The sequence below is a fragment of the Hermetia illucens genome, chromosome 3, assembly GCF_905115235.1.
Source record: "Hermetia illucens chromosome 3, iHerIll2.2.curated.20191125, whole genome shotgun sequence".
In the NCBI taxonomy this organism is placed as follows: Eukaryota; Metazoa; Arthropoda; class Insecta; order Diptera; family Stratiomyidae; genus Hermetia; species Hermetia illucens.
In genome coordinates, this window is record NC_051851.1 from 52792870 (window position 1) to 52812656 (window position 19787).

At 38.1% G+C, this 19787-nt stretch overlaps 3 protein-coding genes across 5 annotated transcripts; 2 read left to right on the forward strand and 1 right to left on the reverse strand.

Annotated features, from left to right (window-relative positions):
- Window positions 1-832: 832 nt before the first annotated feature.
- On the forward strand, window positions 833-2278 carry LOC119652489 (trypsin-3-like). Of its 2 annotated transcripts, none has more exons than XM_038056671.1 (7): window positions 833-996; window positions 1054-1167; window positions 1229-1360; window positions 1430-1522; window positions 1574-1702; window positions 1776-1951; window positions 2009-2278. In XM_038056671.1, exons 1-7 carry the CDS (start codon window positions 886-888, stop codon window positions 2163-2165), a joined length of 912 nt encoding a protein of 303 aa, XP_037912599.1. In that variant the 5' UTR covers window positions 833-885; the 3' UTR covers window positions 2166-2278. The 2 variants fall into 2 exon arrangements, with proteins under 2 accessions (XP_037912599.1, XP_037912598.1); XM_038056670.1 differs by having other exon boundaries at window positions 835-996; window positions 1421-1522.
- Window positions 2279-7410: 5132 nt separating this feature from the next.
- LOC119651740 (trypsin I-P1-like) lies at window positions 7411-13529 on the forward strand. Of its 2 annotated transcripts, XM_038055468.1 has the most exons (7): window positions 7411-7602; window positions 7663-7788; window positions 7844-7975; window positions 12787-12897; window positions 12957-13106; window positions 13161-13333; window positions 13388-13529. In XM_038055468.1, exons 1-7 carry the CDS (start codon window positions 7438-7440, stop codon window positions 13470-13472), a joined length of 942 nt encoding a protein of 313 aa, XP_037911396.1. In that variant the 5' UTR covers window positions 7411-7437; the 3' UTR covers window positions 13473-13529. The 2 variants fall into 2 exon arrangements, with proteins under 2 accessions (XP_037911396.1, XP_037911397.1); XM_038055469.1 differs by lacking the exon at window positions 13388-13529 and having other exon boundaries at window positions 12957-13089; window positions 13161-13327.
- LOC119651739 (granzyme B-like) lies at window positions 13518-19448 on the reverse strand. Its single transcript, XM_038055467.1, has 7 exons — window positions 19209-19448; window positions 19017-19136; window positions 18782-18913; window positions 16134-16244; window positions 15929-16078; window positions 13769-13953; window positions 13518-13703 (listed from the first exon to the last, which is right to left on the reverse strand). The coding sequence occupies exons 1-7, from the start codon at window positions 19353-19355 to the stop codon at window positions 13574-13576; spliced, it is 975 nt and encodes a 324-aa protein (XP_037911395.1). The 5' UTR covers window positions 19356-19448; the 3' UTR covers window positions 13518-13573.
- Window positions 19449-19787: the final 339 nt, after the last annotated feature.

The window sequence follows — 19787 nt, forward strand, 5'->3', positions numbered from 1 at the left end:
TGAAAAATATTGCGCAAGGAACAGCTACAGGCCCACACAAAACACAAAGCGTTGTGCAAAGGTTTTCGTTGCGAAAAAGATTTCAAACATGATTGAAACTCGTCAAATATTTAGGCAACGCGTCAAACACGCCAGCGTTGAGCAATTTGTTCGATAGTGTATGGGCCCTATTAGAATGCCTAACCCCGCCCTTAATAGAATAAGGTATCAACCAGAATCCACAAACAAGGCGAAGAAGGGAAATCTCTTACATACAACATAGCCAAGTGTTTCATATGCGAAATTCAAAAAAAAAAATTGGTAATAGTTACAACTGCACAACGGTACGAAACACATCAGATGTCATTGAAAGATTGAAGGAGGACCACATAGAAGATTCCGAAGTTTTAATTTCATGCGATGAAAAGCACTATTCCCCCACCCCTGTGAAGGAAGCTTTATGGAAATTGAACAACATGATAACACTCCGGAAAGCCAGACTTTACACAAACATAGAGACGATCTGTATGTAAGAAAACTAGCTGACTTTCAGCAACAAATATTGTAAAACGACTAAAGGGACAACGATGGCCAAGCAGGAATCACACGTTTAAAGAGTGATTAGACACAGAAAACACCCTAAGAAGCAGGTGGAAAAAGAGGCATTTACAGGACCTACATAATGCAAACCAAAGGCTTAGTCAGCCGTTGGGTCAAGTAGCATTTAAGAGAGTTTGAGTTACTAAATTGGATCTTCATGAGAATTTTTTTTTATTCGCAAAAGCAAAATGGTATCTTAAGTTATAATATTTACTCAATTAATTTTCGTAGCCACCGCATATCACAACGAAAATGTCAGTTGTGTCTTGTTTACGTTAAGCTGGTATAACCTAAATCGATTGGCAGATGTGTTTCAAAATTTTGTCGTATATTGCAGCATTCTCCCATCTAATTCGATGCATTACAACCTCCAGTATTCTGGGATCTCGAGCATTACCCGGAACTTTTCCGGCATTTGTATTTTTTTCATTTTTTAATCAGTTGAGCCGTGATTTTTATATTTCTGAAATTCAGGTTTTAATACGAAATGTTGATGACGCACCATTATGTGGAGGCGCTTTAGTCGAAAGCAGGCACGTTGTTAGTTCAGCATATTGTTTCACTGAGAAACAAAATATAGAAAAGTTGGTGAGTTACTTAATATTACACATCTTGGTATATTAATGATTTAATCCGCCTTTTCTTAAAGGAAATTATGGCGGGTGAGGTTACTGATTCCGAACATTTCGGACCCACTAGGCAAGTACGACGCGTAATTAGAATGATGCGCCATCAAAGTATTGGCTCACATAATGGAAAGTTTGATATCTTAGTTCTCCGGGTAATTTTTTTAATGTTTCACTCAATATGGTTGTTATTTACACCAAAACCACTTCCCAAGCTCCTGCAGCCTTTCACAAGGAATGTTTACCTGCAACCTATTCCAATGGCTGCTTTTGATTTGAACATGGGCTCGGCGTGCTCCTTGGTCACTTGGGATAAAGTATTAAAGCAAATATGCGCTGGAAATAAATATATTTTCTTTATCTGACAGAAATTCAGTAAAGTTGGTATTCACGTCGTCCGATATACTACTATTTTCACCAAACATCAGTCTGGGTGCGCTATAAAAGACAAAAATATATTCTGTGCAGGAAAAGAATCTGAAGTAAATGGCATACTTGTAAGTAAAAATATTTGAATCAATGCATCTTATTTGGAAAATGTTGAATTCCATACGTCGATTCTCATCCTAGGGTTATGTTGGAGCCCTGCTTATTCACAATAATATACTTTACGGGATTTATTTAGGCCCAGGATCCATGAAACATTCAAAACCTGGCATTTTTGCAAATATCTACAACCTCCGGGAATGGATCATTAATGCTATAATGTGGAACGGTACAGGTCCAGTTCCAGATCCTGTTTTTAGGTAAATGTAGAAGTATCAATAAAAATGAGTAACAATTTGTGATTATCCCAATTCAAGAAAAGTGTCGCAAGTTTCTGGCGGAGCGAAGTTGTCTTTTTCATGGAAAGAAATTTTACTTATATTGGTTTATGTGTTTTTAATCACACTCTTCTCGCATCCAACATTTTTGTTAAATTTTCCGATAATCTGCGGAGTATGCACGGTTATCAAGTAGTATATCCAAAAATTAAGAACTCCACGAATGTAAATTGTTTTAAGCGATGTCATTAGGCATCTATAATCACCCATTTTAAATAAAAAGATAAATTTATTGATAATTTTACTATATATAACTTTTTTTTCCCATTAATTTCCCTTTTTCAACCTTTTGAGTTAAGAAAGCCTAATGCCTAATCTAAAATCACCAAACTATCATGAGACAATTACAAGAGCACTCACTACATGTTTCTATTAGATTTAGGAAGTATATATATAGTGCTGGTAAAAAGAAACTGTGTTCGTACATGGGATTGTGGCGCGGCAGGATTGAGAGCAGAGTAGGTGACGAGAAATGTCATATTTTGGAAGGAGAAAAAATGAGACCGGAAAAATACAAGATGTCAGAAAAATAATAAAAATAACTAGCACCAGTTATGTTGTTGGAAAAAGTGAAAAGATTCCTATACAAAGTTTCTATGAAATTCATCCTTTGTTGAAGTTGTCAGTTCCATTGTTTTTATGAAATAAATGAAGTGTTATAACCAGTGAACATAGTTGTTCTTAACTTCTAAAGGATGATGGCATCCTATTACATTTTTTTAAGGGGGTTATTCCGTGTGTCGAATCTGCGGAATCGATTTTTTTTGACATCAATTGTATCTAGATATAGTGTAGAATATATGGGCAAAGTGATTTTTTGATATTCGAAGTCGAAATTATAGTGTTAAACACGTAACAAGTCGCATGCCAGATTTATGTCGATCGCCATAATAAAGCGTGTATTTATCAGTCCGAATGACGTTCGAATGCCTTCGGTAAAAAAACACGAATTGAAGCGAACGTTGTACATGCATTTCTTCAAGAAACTTAAGGTTTACGGGCTAGGTATAGCAGATTAATTGTCAGTTAAGCTTTTATGGTTAAAAATCGTATTGTACTTTTTAAATGCGTTTTTCTCGAAACTGCATATTGAAAATCTGCTGCTGCCATAGCCCAAAATTTATCCAACAAAATGCTTTGAAATTTTCACGACTTATTCCGAACATATTTCTATGGTCCGCAAACTAGGATAATTGCGATTTATTCAGTATGTTTTTTTTTTAATCAGTAAAGAAGCCTGGAAAAAACCCCAAAATTCACAAAAAAAAGTTTAACACGGCACCAAAAGTTCAGTATTTAATATTTTTTAATAATCAGAAAAACACCTTTTTTTGGAGATGGGTGTATAAATTGTTCTGTATTTCAATAATGAACTATGCTATCGGGTAGACCAAAATATTACGCATGCATATTAGCAAATATATGGTGAAAAAATCGTATTTGTATCTTTATCCAGTTCTTCACAAAAAAATTCTAAAAAAAGTGAAAAAAACGGCTTTCACACGGGATGACCCCCTAAAGTAATAAACGTGTTGGCATTTTTCAAGAATCAAAAAATCAATAGCAAAATCGGAACCTTTTCCTTTTAATAGTTTTACTTAAAGGAACTATAGAAAATAAATGAACTGACTCTATAAAGCCAATAAACGGAGGTTTTCCGGTTTAATACATCGAAAAAAAGTTGAATTTCAGGCGAGTAAAAAAGATAAGACACTTTATATTTCTGCCATTGTTTAAGCAATCAAACCCAGCTCCTTTTGACATTTTAGTATTTTATTGATCATTCTTTTTAGGCTTTTGTGTGAAACAAAACCTTATTAGAATCGATTCGATGTCTCTTTGTTCGTCTGTCTGTCTGTCACAGCCGATTTATTCGTAAGCGTTTAGACCGATTGTCACGAAATTTGGTGAGAACGTGTGGTCTGTGAATCTCTTTGCATAGAGCAGGCGTCAATTTGTGTTGAATTTCAGGGAAGGCTTCTTATACATGCAAAAGGAAGGCGCAAATTTTTTTCACAGAATATGACCATGTGGGATATCAACCGAAAGGGCTCAATTAGTACTTTTCGAACCTGGTTTCATATTTAATATGGGATGTAATCTAGGAGAGTGTAGTAGATCTCGTTCTTAGAACCTATTCAACCGGACAATATGAAAACAAGTGGGGAAACCGGAAGCTCGGCGCTTCACATACGGAAGGCTTTGTTTCTTATGTAATCATATTTGAGTGTGAAACTATCCTTAATATTTTGGGTTGCAGTAAATTTCCACGGTAAAGATAATTTGGAACTACTATAACTTTAGTATTAGTACGATTTTCATCAATTCGGGGTAATATTCTACATACTATGATCTATATTACTCTAGGGCAAAGTTAAGGAGGGATTCTCTAGTAATTTCCCTAAAAACAATATTAATATAGTATTATTAACTTAATTTGAGCAGATATTGATATGAATTATTTTGAAGCCTGGATACCGTATTGAGGCAGGTATGTATATGATTTTTTCAGATTTTTCGGTTCGGTAGAAGGTTCCTAGAATGGGTCTGCTAAAGAAATCATCACCTTCGAATCCCCGCACGCCCCGCCTTTTCAAAGGATGTCAAAACTAAAACCAACATAAAAAAGTACTAATCCAGACCTTTTATTGGATGCCGAATATGACTATATTCGGTGAAAAAAAATTTAACACACTCCTTTTGCATGTATGAGGACCCTCTCAGTCTCAACATAAAAAGAACTCAGTGCATATCTGGACGTTCATAGTTCCCATCTTTTCACCAAATTTCGTGTTAATCGATGTAGCCTAATTATTGAGCGGAGGCTATTGATCATTTCTGTATCAATTTGCGTAGCATGATTCGCCACATTGCCAAAAGTGCTCCAATATTGCAGAGAACGCAGAACACGTTTTTTTCATTGCCCGTGATTTTCAGACCGGAGCCCTTTGGTCTTGGAAGCTATAACCGGGAAGCCCTTTACACCTGAAAATATAATGGAACGTATGGTGAAAGTAAAGAGGATAGGACCGAAGTCGAAAAGGTGATTGCAGATAAAAGATTAAATATTATATAACCTTATAAATCCAAGTTCAATATACTCCGACAACATCCTGAGTATTATCTTGAATTTGCCTTTATTATCGTTGATTCCCGGTGCATGTAATTGTGAATTTCGATACCTTTTAGCTGAAGAGTGACTGAAGTATTCACCTTTATTGATGTTGACTTGAATTTGAATTTAAAAGTGAGCCATCAATCAATAAAGAGGCATTCAGATACACTGAAATCTATCAAACTTCTCATTTTTCGATCGTAGCTTTGCTCAGTCGGTTAGCATGTCATCAGTACCTCCGTACTGTTTCTCTTTTTTCAGCACCCTTTTATATAAACATGTAGGTAGGTCAGTACTTTTCAGCATAATCCGAAAAGAAGTTAATACAGTACCCGAAATTTGCTTAGCCGCACTCAGTTTTTTATAAGTATAAAGTAAAACAGAAATGCGTTGATAAACTAAATATACAAGCTTTTATTTCAATAAGAAAATATACCAATACTCAAAAAATGCATGCTCCATTGTAAAGAAAAGCACAAATAACAGCAATCTTCGGAAACATGAAGCGAAATTTGGTTAGTCGCACACACCTCAATTAATTGCCAAAATATCGAAACGTGATCGATAGTTTTAAAAACTTGAGTTTCTAGTAAGTAGTAAGTAAGTAAGTAAGACCACCACTTTTGTCAACTTTTTGAAAAAATCCGTTCGGCCCCAAATCTTTTTTGGGGTTTTTGTTATATGAATCATCATCAACGGCGCAATAACCGGAAGGAATTCCAGACAAGCAAAAAGTTGACTGACGGTTTCGTCCAGGGCAGAGGCAACTTATCAGATGCTGCTTCACCTCTGCCCTGGGAGCAGCGTGACCGAAAGTAACGATAGATGGTAATTGTTCCACTTATATATGATATAATCGCAAATAGGTAATGGGTACGAATTATATTTAAGTGAAATCCGTCATCAGTCTAGACCTAAACCAGGCCAAAGTTAATAATATTTTTTGTTGAGGATGCTGGGAGTCCACTTAGTGACGGACCGAACCACTTGGAAAGCAACTTACTCCCTCTTTTCTAGTTCCAGGACTCCTCTTTTTTAAGTTAAACTCAAGTTTACAAAAAAGCAAAAAGCTCACTGACGGTTTCGTCCAGGGCAGAGGCCACTCATCAGACACTGCTTCCAGACATCCCGGTTTTGCGTCGAGGTCCACCAATTCGATTTCCCTGAAAGTTGCTTGGCGTCCTGATCTACGCCATCGCTCCATCTTAAGCAGGGTCTGCCTCGTCTTCTTTTTCTACCATCGATATTGCCCTTATAGACTTTCCGGGCTGGATCATCCTCATCCATACGGATTAGGTGACCCGCCCACCGTAACCTATTGAGCCGGATTTTACCCACAACCTGACGGTCATGGTATCGCTCATAGATTACGTCATTATGTAGGCTACGGAATCGTCCATCTTCGGAGGATTCTTCTCTCGAACGCGGCCAACAGTTCGCAATTCTTCTTGCTAAGAACCCAAGTCTCCGAGGAATACTTCTTCTCCTACTACAATATATTTTAATAGTTAGTAAATACGTATTTCGAGAGCTACTTACTCTCTTCCTCAGTACTAGCTAGGGGTAGCTTAAGTACTGAGGAAGAGAGTAAGTAGCTACTAACTATTAAAATATATTGTATAATAGTAGGAGAAAGCTACCTAGTTTTATTTTTATTTAGAAGAACTACAAGCATCGGAACGATAACTAATTCTGTGATATTATTTATCTTTTGAATAGCTAATTAGGTCATCGTTCGAGATCTTAATAAATCTTTCTGCCTTCATTTTGCTTCTTATGAAACACAATTACAGTTTCGCATAATAAGAATATACTCCCCATATCATGATCGACGCGCATCCGAAGATGGCGTTCAGTCTTGAGGAATCATTTGGAAGAAGATGCTACCAATAGGAGCTACGTCCATCGGGTTGGCCTAGATTATCTTTTCTTCTTATTTGAAATAATCGCATTGCATTATTTTTCCGTCCAAGCCATATGTTTTTTATGTAAACCAATTTGATTTTGATAGAACAGTAGCTTACTCCAAACTACAATTTTTATTTTATAGTGTAGATATATATTTCGGGAGCAACTTACCCCCTTCGTCAGTACAAAGGTAGCTTTGTACTAAGGATGTCCTCAAATAACCAATTTGTGCCCTGATAACTGTTAGCCTACGCGAAGTTTGCGGATGATAGCTGATATAAAAACTTATGGAGATTCTCATGACAATCAAGGTCTCTGTATCTATGTTGAGGCATGAAAACAGTAGTTGCCTGTTGTTCACAAGTCATTTTTACGTGTGCAAAATATGTCAAATATTGAATTGAATCGAATGGGCCCTATTTCCATTATTGTTTTCCAATTATTTTTAATTATTGTAGTTTTATGTCACGTTTCCAATTTCATACGGGGTAGACATAATTTGAAGATAATAAATGGTTCAGTTGCTAAACCGGGCCAATTTCCATCGCTAGTAAGTAATATTTTGACAATACTGTTTCCAAGAACTTTCGAAAGAATTTCCAATTCACAGGTATCCCTTCAACTAGAAAATGGTGAAGGACATTTCTGCGGCGGAACAATTATCAACGCAAAACATATTTTTACGGCAGCGCATTGCATCGTTGCACATAATAAAGACGACATCGAGAACAAAATGGTACATATACTTGACTGCAATAGGCCTTCATTAATGAATCATTTGATGAATCTAGATAATAATAGCCGGAGATACCCGTTTGAAACGCAACACGACATCAAGCCGCCAAGAGCGATACCCTGAACTGATAATTTTACACTCTTATTTTAACGAGTTCACACTAGAGGATGATGCCGCCATTATAAGGGTAAATTTTATTTGCCGTTTATGGTAACAGTCAGAATGCCACTAAGTATTCTCGCTTTCGTTATTTCAACAATTTTAACTCAAAATACCGAACTAAATGAGGCTATATTTTTATCTAATATCGGACAATTTTCCATTTTTAATCACTGCATTACTGAACTGAACTAAAACTTAAACCACCAGTTTTTAAGGATTTGTGTGAAACAAAACCTTATTAGAATCGATTCAATATCTGTTTTTCGCTTTTTTCGTGAAGGGGGAAATTTTCAAAAGACACTGACCTGCGCGACTCCCCCATGCCTGTAGAACCAACATAAGGGTATTATATCACGGGGCGAAGTCAGCTCACTTTAGCTTGGTCACCTTTGGTCTCTACGCAGCTTTGGATAGATGCAACCGTGGACTTCATCGCATTCCAGTCTTCCTGAGATGCTAGCATTCTTCGCACAAGATTTTCTGGTACCAACACCTCTCCTAGAGTCTCTTCTATGTTATTCCCTTGTTCCCTAAACCATAGGCAGTGCAAGAATACGTGCTCTGGGTTCTCTGGGACTTCATTGCTCTTTGGACAATCGGGTGAGGTATCCGGTTTAAACTTGTAAAGGTACTGGCGATACCCTCCATGTTCCTTGCGAAACTGGCTGAGATTATAATTAATTTCACCGTGCCGTCTCTCCAACCACTCGTTGATGGCAGGAATGACGCTGTGTGTCAATCGACCCTTTCCCGAGCATCCCCAACGCTCTTGCCATCTATTCAGAGGTCTCTCCTTTTAAGCGTTCATCGTCTGCGATAAAGGAAAGATAGATTTCACATTGTATATGTTCGCCATCTTATCTGAGCATCATTCCCGAGATGACGAATGCTGAATCATCTGAGACAATCCTGAATGCAGAGCACATCGTTAGGGCTGTTCTTCTGTAGACTACACTCAGTTTGTTAGCGTTAAATGTGACCTGCAATGCTTTTCTCCAAACTGGAAAAAGGCATTGCAGGTCAGAAGTCACTACCCTAGCTATAAGCAACCTGGAAGCATGCGGTGGCCGTTCTACGTTTGGTATCATCCTTGCCAGGGCCACGCTTGAGGTACATGCTTTGTCATGAGCATACTGTACTCCCAAGTATTTGATGGCAGGCTTAGAGGTGATGGTGATGATTCCCAATGTGACCGCTTCCGTTTTTTTCTCCGCAAGTGTCAGACCAGAACTTTTTCGCCAAACCTTAACAGCACTGATTGCTTCGCATGAGTATAATTCAACATCTTGGAAATCCTTTGCGACTACAACCAGCACTATATCCTCGGCGTAACCCACCACCGTGGCTTCCCCGGAACCGGAAGATTAAGAACATCGTTGTACATGATGTTGCACAGTAGTAGAGCCAGTATCAAGCCCTGTGGAACACCCGTAGAGACAACGTAGTCCTGAGATCCGTCATCTGTGTCATACCGAAACCTCCGTTCTTGTAAATAGCTGTTGACAACAGCTGCGAGATAAGTAGGAATGCCAATCTTCGCCTGAGATTCCCATATTAGGTTCCAATTGGCCGAATTGAATGTATTGCTCACGTCCGGACTCAAGACCACGCAATATTTGCTAGTACTACCCTTTCCGTGGATTGCATATTCGGGCAAGCCAATAACAATTTTGATGCCCTCAATGGTTGATCTGGCTTTACGGAATCCAAACTGCCGATATGAAAGGCCTCCCTGGTTCTCAAAAACCGGGAGTATAATGTATTGTAGATTACTCGCTCTAACATTTTCCCCACAGTTTCAAAAAGACATGTAGGCCTGTAAGAGGTTGGCTCAGCTGGAAATTTACCAACCTTAGGCAGTAATACAACCTTCTGCCGGTTCCATTATACAGAAAATATCTTCCCGGGTATGCACGCTTCGAACTACTTGGCGAACATGTCCGGCCTAGATTTTATGACAAGCTCTAGGGCCCCATTCGGTTCGTCATCCAGACTCGGAGCTTTGTTATCCCCTATTTTCCAGCAACTCTTCACTGGTGACTGGCGGTATTGCTGGCGCATTCAGAGATCGTTGGAAGTTGCCAGTGTCCTCCTCTTCCTGGGGTAATAATCCCTGGATGATTTTTGGCAAGAGGGAAGGGCAAGTAATCTGCGGAGACGAACGGCCTCTGAATCGCTCCATCACGATTCTATAGGTGCTCTCCCACGAGTTTACGTCCGCTTCCAAACAGAGCTCCTTGAAGCATTCAAGGATCATTCAAAGTCTCTCACATAAGGTGTTTATACCCAAAGAACTAGCTTCCCGTATTCCGACTGGTTATTTGTTGCAGTGGGTATGTAAAACCAACGCTTCACACTCATCAACCGAATGTATCTAAAAAATAGTGTTGGTTACTTGTCCAAGAAAACTGTCCTAATCTGTAAAAGGAAGTTGGCATGGCACAAACAGAGCAATTTTTGATTTCTAAATTTTAATGAAGTGAATGGCTACTTATGAATCTGCGGTCCAGGCAGCTTCCGGTTAACAATAAACTTGGATTCGCGGCCTAGATTTGCCCATTTTTCGTGGACAATTCATTGTTTTCTGTCTAATGCACTTGGCGTTTTGGTACGTATTTTTAGCTTGTTTGTTATCTTTGGAGAAGTGATTTGTTGATTGGCTATGGAGTGATCACTTAGGAAATTAGTAAAAGTGTGTGTCCTTCATTTGGAAAATAGGATCCATCTATTTGTATTGTCTATTTTTTTTGTCTTCTGAGACTTCAAAACTCACAATATTTTCCGCTCGCAAAGATGTTTTCGAATTTAAAGCTTGCTTTGTATGCCGCTATCCCCCTGATCGACCAGATGACTCTTTGGAAATCATCTTTTAATGTCCAACTTTTCTATTAGTGCTATTGGCATATGTATATCTGTAGATGACCACACAATCTTTAGGTCTTGACAAAAAAGTTATTTTCCCTTTTCCGCATTACTTCGATTCATAGTTCTGAAGTATTTGCTAGTGCATTCGGATGCATTCAAAGGCCCTCTATATGAGAATCTGCTAAAGGTATTGTACGAAGCGATATGGGTAGGTATTTTATAGATACTTCGTTCTCTGCAACTTTTGATGACCTTGGTGGTATTTTGACGAATTAAATGACAGGCGATCTGGTGGTAATCTACTCCTTCTTTAGTAAAACAACAAGAGTGAATAGTATTTGTAAGGTGTGATTAAGAGTCACTCCATATTGCATTTTGATTTTTTCCTTGTTTCTTAATATACTCCCTTCTAAATATTTGCAAAGGGAAAAGGAAGAAACTCGTGCCCCAAATGGCGCGATCAAGAGGGGAGATCCGACCACCTACCTGATACTGACATTTTATATCCCGGAGAGTAGTATAATAACTTAATGCCAAGGAGGAAAATTTGATCTATAATAATAATAATAATAATGGTTGATGCAACAATCCAATGTATCAGGGCTTTGAAGTGAGAGAGAGTACTTGATTCAAGAGCATAACGGTACACTACAGGATTATAATACCCTATGGGAGGCAACGTGGTCAGCGTTGCACTCGCCCGGTATTATCCTGATTTAACTCAGGTATTCATTCACAGCTGAGTTGACTAAAATCCGGCTTCAAATCACGATACGAATCCAAATGCCACCAGTGAGATTTGAACTACGACCTTCCGTACGACTGCCTTGTGCTCTAACCACTCAGCTATCCGGACACTATTATCACATCTATTGTAACTTCGGTAATAATAGTACGATTTTCACTTTCCATTATGATGCTTCCTATTAATCTTACTGCAATTTTATGGATCTGGAAGAGTATTGTGAAACCTAGATACCATATGCATAGACCACCCTGTTTTTTCACATTTTTCGTTTGGGAGTTTCTGAGAACGGATCCTTGAAATCATTGACTCCTTTCTAGCCCCTGCATTCCTTCCCTTTGCACCCAATGTAAAACCAATATCAGTTTTGTAAAGTACTAGTCGAAGCCTTTGATACTCCACATGGTTATATTTGGTGAAAAACCCCGTTTTTTGCATATATATGGGATCCCCACCCCCCTAAATCTCAACTTGAATCGTCTTTTCATTAGGTTTTCAACCTCATACAAACTTACTGCAGGAGATGAAAATTATCCGAAACAAGTAACTATAAAAAATTAAATGAGCCACAATCCCCATAGGTGAATCCTTTTCGATTCTGTACAAAACGATTCACTACTTTCTGTAGTGAGAAATTTCCGAAATCTCCGGACCACAACCATCCATAATACAAAACGCATACATTCACGGAATGCTCATAATAATAACTTAGGTTTCTTAATTCTCCACTTAGGCAATTTTTCAAATCATCTGCGCATCGATTTTCCCCGTTGCCAAAAAGATCTCCCTCAAACCGGCCCCAAAACTTTCTCCTTCTGCGGTCAAGAAATTGAAAGGCGCTAGGAAAGAAAACAAATATTGCCACACCCAACTTCACCATATTATGGCATCGCTCCGTTAGGCCGTAATGCACTTAATTACACGTGCGCATGAGCAAACGCGTATTTTATTAAATGCATGGTGAAGCTAAAAGAAGCGCTGTAGTGTGAAGAAAGCAGTTTTGTCCTGAAAATTATTTTTTTGTAACTTAAAAAAATGTTCGCCAATAACGAACATGTTCGTCACTTTCGTATTTTTTTATGTAACGCAGTTCCTGGGTTCAAGTTCATTGGTTCAGTTATGAATTCATTTCACTCACTCTACTCCAATTTTTTTCATTATTCTTTGCATTTATTATAAGATGATAACAATTTCTCATTTTACCTTTTGGAATCAAATTCAAACAGATAACTCATCGATTCCAATTTAACGAGTTTGTACATGCCGTTCCCTTATCAAAGTCCAAACCAGGTTTGGGAACAGTTTGTGTGATTGCCGGATGGGGTGTGACCAGCCCGGTAAAAGTCCTCCAAACAGAAAGAAACATTTTTAAAGAAATTTAAAAATAACTTTTTAGAACGGAAAAGGACCAGTTTCTGATAAACTTTTGTATGCCAAAGTTTATGTTGTGGAAGGAGACTACTGCGATTATTCGCCGGACTACAAATTCAAGCCAGATAAAATGATATGTGGTGGAGTTTTAGGTGGAGGTACTGATGTCTGCACGGTACTTTTCAAGACTTAATTGGTTTCAAATAAATAGACGCACCGATTTTTGCAGGCAGACTCAGGAGGACCATTCTATTGTGATCATGAATTGAAAGGAGTAATATCCCGAGGTATATTACCTAGTGCTCGCCCAAAGTCAGGAACTACATACAGCGATGTCGCATATTACAGAAGTTGGATGGACGCAGCAATGTCGTGGGACGGAAAAGGACCATTTCCACCATTGTAATGTGTAACAGATTTATGGTATCACTAACAATTACATTTGTCATTTTGCAGTATTAAAACTAACATCGGCACTGAATCTACAGGCTCTATTTTGCTAAGTTTAGTTTTAATTTTATTAAATAAATGTTTTTCTTGAAAGTTATATTCAAAACGTTTATATAGAAAAAGTACTCAAACTCAGTAGGAAACTGACGATTTTATTTATTTCAAAAGCGTTCATGAATATTATGACCAACTTTAAAGGAAAGTATCCCATTGGAAATAAAACGAACATGTGTCAGTAATTTGAAACAATAACAATGGCATAGTGAATAAAATATTGCGTTTTGAAGTTTTGAATTTCGTAGAACCTTCATTCCGAGTAAATCTATATTTTTTCGAAAAAAAATTAGGTAGCTAAAAGATTATGTAAATATAGTAAAGTGTAATTACTGCATCATTTTGTTATATGGCGGTGATCCTGAACCTTCCCAATCAATTATAGAATCGATAAATTTATTATAATACGCAACATTAGTGAATCGACCCGCGCTTCCCTTTACCATGCATGAAAAGTAGCTTGAAGATATAACTCCGGCTATCTTATTGGCGCAAATAAGGGGGCCTCCAGAATCACCCTACAATGGACGGCGATGAAAGATTATTTTTATTTCTACTGTTTTTATTAAAAAAGAATGTGAATCTCTTTTTGGAACTTAAAAACCAAGGTTTGTTTTTAGAAATTATTAAATTAATTCCTGTTTGTCGTGCTTGTTGACAATATTAGAAAAGTTAAAGTGTTTACCTAACATGGGAATGCTAATATATAATCACGAATCCGTCATCTAATTATTACAAATGTGTTTAATATTTTAAAATTGTTAGTATCATCGCAGATTTCAGACCAATCAATGATAGAACATGTGCGCTCCGAACTAAAATACTTTTGTTTTAAATTGTCAACTTTCCTGTTAAAATCAACAAAAATGACAGTAGATTTATACAATTCGCGATGGTCTCGTTCACACGATCCACTCAAAAGGAAGTCTATCAGAAGGAAGGGCTCTCTCCAGAAATAGCCGACATTCGTACCGATAAGTGAAAGGCTTCTATTGCCATTGACGCACGCGAAAATCGCGATTAAATGAAAATAGGAAATGATATCGGCATCATGAAAATAACAACTCGAGATCCACAACTGCCTTCATCCAGATCGAGCAAGTGGCGCGTGATTTTGGGCTACACATCATGGCAAGATGAGGCAAAAACACCAAATAACACTGGTCAAATAAGGACGATAAAGATAGGAGACTACAACTTGATAATTGAATTGAACTTGATAATTGATAATTTCTTCGGCCTAGGATCGAAAATCACAACCGATAACAGCTATGACGAAGAAATCCGCGCACGGTTGATGGCTGCGAACAGAACCTTTTTCAGCTTACAAAACTCTTACTGGACAAGGCAATGAATTTGCCAGTTTTTATTAATTCCTTGGCGACCTAGGTCCTTTGCAAGAAAAATTGCGAACTCTTGGCTGCGTTCGGGAGAAGAATTTTCCGGAGAATTTTCGACACCCCCTACATAAGGATAGATGATTCAGTAGCCTACATAAGGATGATATTTATGAGCGATACCACGACTAACCGGGTTAAGCACTAAATTTTGAAAAAAACAGGCTGGGTAGAAGCTACCCTACCACACCATACCTGCCCCCAAAAAGGCTACAACTCGTTAGCTTCTAAAAATGAATGGTTTGATGACGACTGTCAACAACCGTTGAGAAAGAAAATTATTGGATCTATATAAAACCAGGAATGTGCCGGAAAATCCAAAGGGGGAAAAGCACCTAGAACTTAGACATTCTATGAGAAATAGCGATTAAACAATAGTTTAAAACTCATAATTCATTTCACTTGGCATTTCACATATAATTGAAAAGGAAAACAGAAGGATTAAAACCAAGGAAAACTACACAGCAATGGTGAGGCCAATGATTACCCATGAGGCGGTAATCTGGCCAGAAAGAACGGAACTCAACACAACAGTCAGAGAGTTACACAAACTCCAAAGACAGTCTTGCGTGTGTATCAGTGGGGCAATGAAAACCTGCACAACGGCATCCCAAGAGGGCCTTCTGGGATTGCCTCCTCTCAATCTGCACGTACAAATGCAGGCAAGGAGGCCTATCTCTAGAATGTCCGGAAGTACCAGTGATACGGGAAGCTACCTAAATCGAAGGAAAATTGATATTCTTTACCTGATACCAAGGAATAACATGACGGCGAGGTTGAAACATGTTTGAGCAACAAGACAAACTGGAAAAGCGTGACATTGACATACGGTTTAAACCAGCAACTGATTACCTTGTATGCTGGCAGATCCCTTAGGACAGAGTGAGCAGGCCCTGGGGTTATTGATCCAAGCGAAATGCAAGTTTCCGCTTTTTGTTTTTTTTTACGGTGAAAAACTAACCACCAAATATATAGAGCTATTTCTTAGATCGCTAATTGTTGCTATCGTTGTGGAGCTAGTCTAACGTAGTGTTAACGTGATATAATAATATATGAAAGTAACTGTTCTTTTCTGTCATTCTCGCTATTAAGTTACCATGCAAACTCCTCGTTTCGTTAAAGCTTCAGCACAGATCATTTCTTCCACAAAATATGGCTGTTTTTTGTCGAATGAATCACAAGCAAATCCATGTTTGATACCCACCAAGGTATATTGGAGCGTTTCAGCTATTTCTCCCATCAGAGTCTGAAAAAATTATAGTTTAATTATTTTCGAATTCGATAACATTTTATTTGCTTACAGGGTCTGCGGATCCCCATCCAACAACATAACATTCCTGACCGATTTCCGGCTTCGACGAAATCCTTGGCAACGGTTTTACATAGCTCGTCTCATTAAATTGATCATTCGACTGAAATAAGAAACGAATGAGTATAGGGGTTTGCGATTTTTACCATCTTTCAGGTTCTTTGTAAAAGTTATCTGTCTGTCTGTCACACTCAGAAATAGTTATACCTACTGATACGGAATTATGAACCTCCGCGCATGTACAACCAACTTATAAACTTCGAAATTTTTTAGTATCCATACATCAATGACTGACCTCACAGCGAAGACCTTTGGCAATTGCCACCCTTGATCATCGACAGCATGCAGAAATTTGTATATTTAGGAAGCGTTGTTTTTTCCGACGGTTGCACCGCACTTGATATCGCTCAGTGCATTAGTAGCGAAAAATTCATCTTGGCTGTTTTGTCCAGGATTTGGAAATTCAGAAAGACCCGCGGTAAACTTTAAAAATATAATAATACATTGTTATCAGTTTTATTCGCGCAGATATCGTAACGGAGTATTTGAGGCCTGGTATCATGAGGATGCACCACCATAATTTTTTTCAGAAGGTTCGGATGGATAGTTTCTGAGAAAACTCTTTTCAGATCTCCGCACACCCCGACCGCCAATCGGGACCTTTCATTTGATAACCCACATTGCTGTATTCGCTGAAAAACATGTTGCACCCATCTTTTAACTGTATAGCCCCCCCCCCCCACCCAATCCTGAGGTCCACATATTTCAAAGTAACTTACTGCATGTATGGGGGGTTCGCACTTCCAATTATTTTAGCAAATTTCTCGTCAATTTCTCGTCCGTTTCTGAGACAAACAATCCGACAGACAATTGATTGCAACTATCCAGAGCAAACTGCAAAAGGCATATGACACAAGAAAAGCACGGTCACGTTCTCACCGCAAAGAAGAAAGTCGACCAAGCAAAAGTAAACTGACTTCGCCCCGTCAGGTAACCTTATCCTGGTTCCACGGGGCATGAGAAGGCATTAGTGAGTAAAAATCCCACACACTGGCGTGTCCAGGATACTGCGTTTTGAGGATTTCCATCTCCTGAGTAAAAAAGAGGCAGAGACAATTTTAATAAGAATTTTTTCTTTTAAGAAAACCTTACGAATATATTTTGTTATATAAATACGTGTATGTCTGAGTGTGCGGAGGGCTGGGCTGTCGTAGCGGAAGATCGCGGTTCAAATTTCACTGAGGGATTTGTTATCGTGACTGGATGTCGGATACCAGTCGACTCAGCTGTGAATGAGTACCTGAATTAAATCAGGATAATAAACTCGGGCGAGCGCGATGTTGATCATAATGTGTACTGTAGTGTACCGTTACGGTTTTGGATAAAGTGCTCTAACACACTTCAAGGCCCTAATCCAACTGGATTGTTGCACCAAGGATTATTATTATTATTATGTGTGAAATTTATAGCCTCTAAAACCGGCCAATCAATCTCAATGGAAATAGGAAAAATGTATATGTATTTTCCCATGAAAAATATTTTCGTTCAATCCATGTTGTTGCAGCTCGTCACTAGATGGCGCTTTCATATATCAACTTCTACAACATTCGCGGGACCACTACATTAAAATATTTTTGTGCTATCGGCGATGTTGTAACTTGCCTCTGGTTGACGCTGCAATAAGTTAACTTATACATTTTTCAACCGATCGTCATGATAAACAGTGCCTGTGATTCGTGAGACATTAAATTCTGAAAACTATTGAAAATGACACCCAAGAAATCGAACGTTTAAAGATCAACCAGACATGCACGGGAACTCCCAACTGCTGAGATATCTGAAGACCTAGACTCGCGACTAGAAATAGAACGAATCAGAGTTTTACTTCAATAGTTGCTGAAACATGAGAGGAATAAGACCCACTCAAAAATAAAGCCGGATCAGAGCTTCCACTTCAGGAGCTACCGAAACATCAGGAAAAACGATGTGTACGATTTGTCAAACGGCGAGTTTAAGCTTCATGCTCGAGAGCTGCCAAGACAGCTCAAAAACAATTAAAAATTCTAAACCTGGGAGCAAAAGCATCTGCTTTCAGAGCTGCTGCAATTTCTGAAGAGTATGATACACAATGTGATTGAGAATCGATTCTAAAAAAGCAGCACTCAATTAAAATAAAGGCTACAATTACAAAATGCATCGAAATGATCTCATTAACCCAATGGTTATATTGTGGATATATTGTCATGCTTTCAAGTTTCAGTAAGAAATGCCTGGTACGGGCTGTTTCACTGACAAGGTCCATTTGCCACCGCTGACTAACCGGTCGGAGCCACTTCTAACTATTCCTGAAGCTACTCAAGAATCAAACCATTTTTCAAGGATATTCGGAAATACAATGCATGCTTTCAAAAAGCTCGTTTTGATCTACGAATATTCTAATACATGGTAATTTGCCACCCACATTTAAAACGAAAAGAGAAGCACATCATCAGATTTGTTCACTTTTTTCAGTACCTGAAGAAAATCGGCAGTTTGTGCATACCTACCGGGCAGAACAAATGCACTTACATAGTACACGAACTTCTCTCAAATTATGACTCTATTTAGCTAGCTGGATTTGGTTGGTCATTGAATTATTACCTTTATAATTGCTATATCATTTTTGAAACTCTTGCAATCATATAGGGGGTGGACAGCCACACTTTTTACTGTAGATTCTTGCCTAGATAAACTATTCTTCTTTTCGCTTTTCACCTCACCGGCAACTACCACCTGCGTATAGACATGCTCAGAATTTTTAATATATATAGTATAATGAAAATAATTAAATAATTAGACGATTATATATCGTCAATGTTTTTCAGATGACACTTACAACGTATCTACGCATCATCCTTATGCCATATGAAGCACAGTGCGCGGCAGTTAAAACGTCATTCAAGGTCAATAAGCTACCACCACAATAATGACCCAAAGTTCCAAAGCGAAGGGATACCTAAAACGTAATTTATAAATTATTCCGTGTTACCAGTCACTTAAGAGAAGATTTAAAATCCAGGCCACAAACCTGTGATGGAAACTGAGCAGGGCTCGCATCACTCCCCTCTACAATTTGATCCTTTGACAATAAAACCATGAAATTTACAAATAATGTTATTGTAAAACGAATCAAATTATCAACATTAAATTTTCCAATTGGTAAGATTATTATCATTCTAAACTTTAGTAAAACAGATTTTAATGAAAATAAAAAAGTCCAAACCAACACGTGACAGATAGGACTTTAGAAATTTCTATTTTGTCAAAATATTACATTATATTAGGCCTACAAATAAGTTCTGTCGGTTTTCACAATAGATGGCGTAGCTTGCTTTTTATTCAATTGATCCACATTTCCAAACATTCATCGGAAAGCTACTATCAATAGGCACAAACGTTAGTATAAATTATTTAATTGAAGTGTAAACAACAATCCTTTTTTCATCAAAGAAAATGGCCAATTTTGTACCAAATAATGTGTTTTTGCGGGGAGTTCTACTTCATTATTTCAATATGAAGAAAAAAGCAACCGAAAGTCATCGCATATTGGTGGAAGTTTATGGTGACCATGCTCTATCTGAGCGAACGTGTCAGAGGTGGTTTGGAC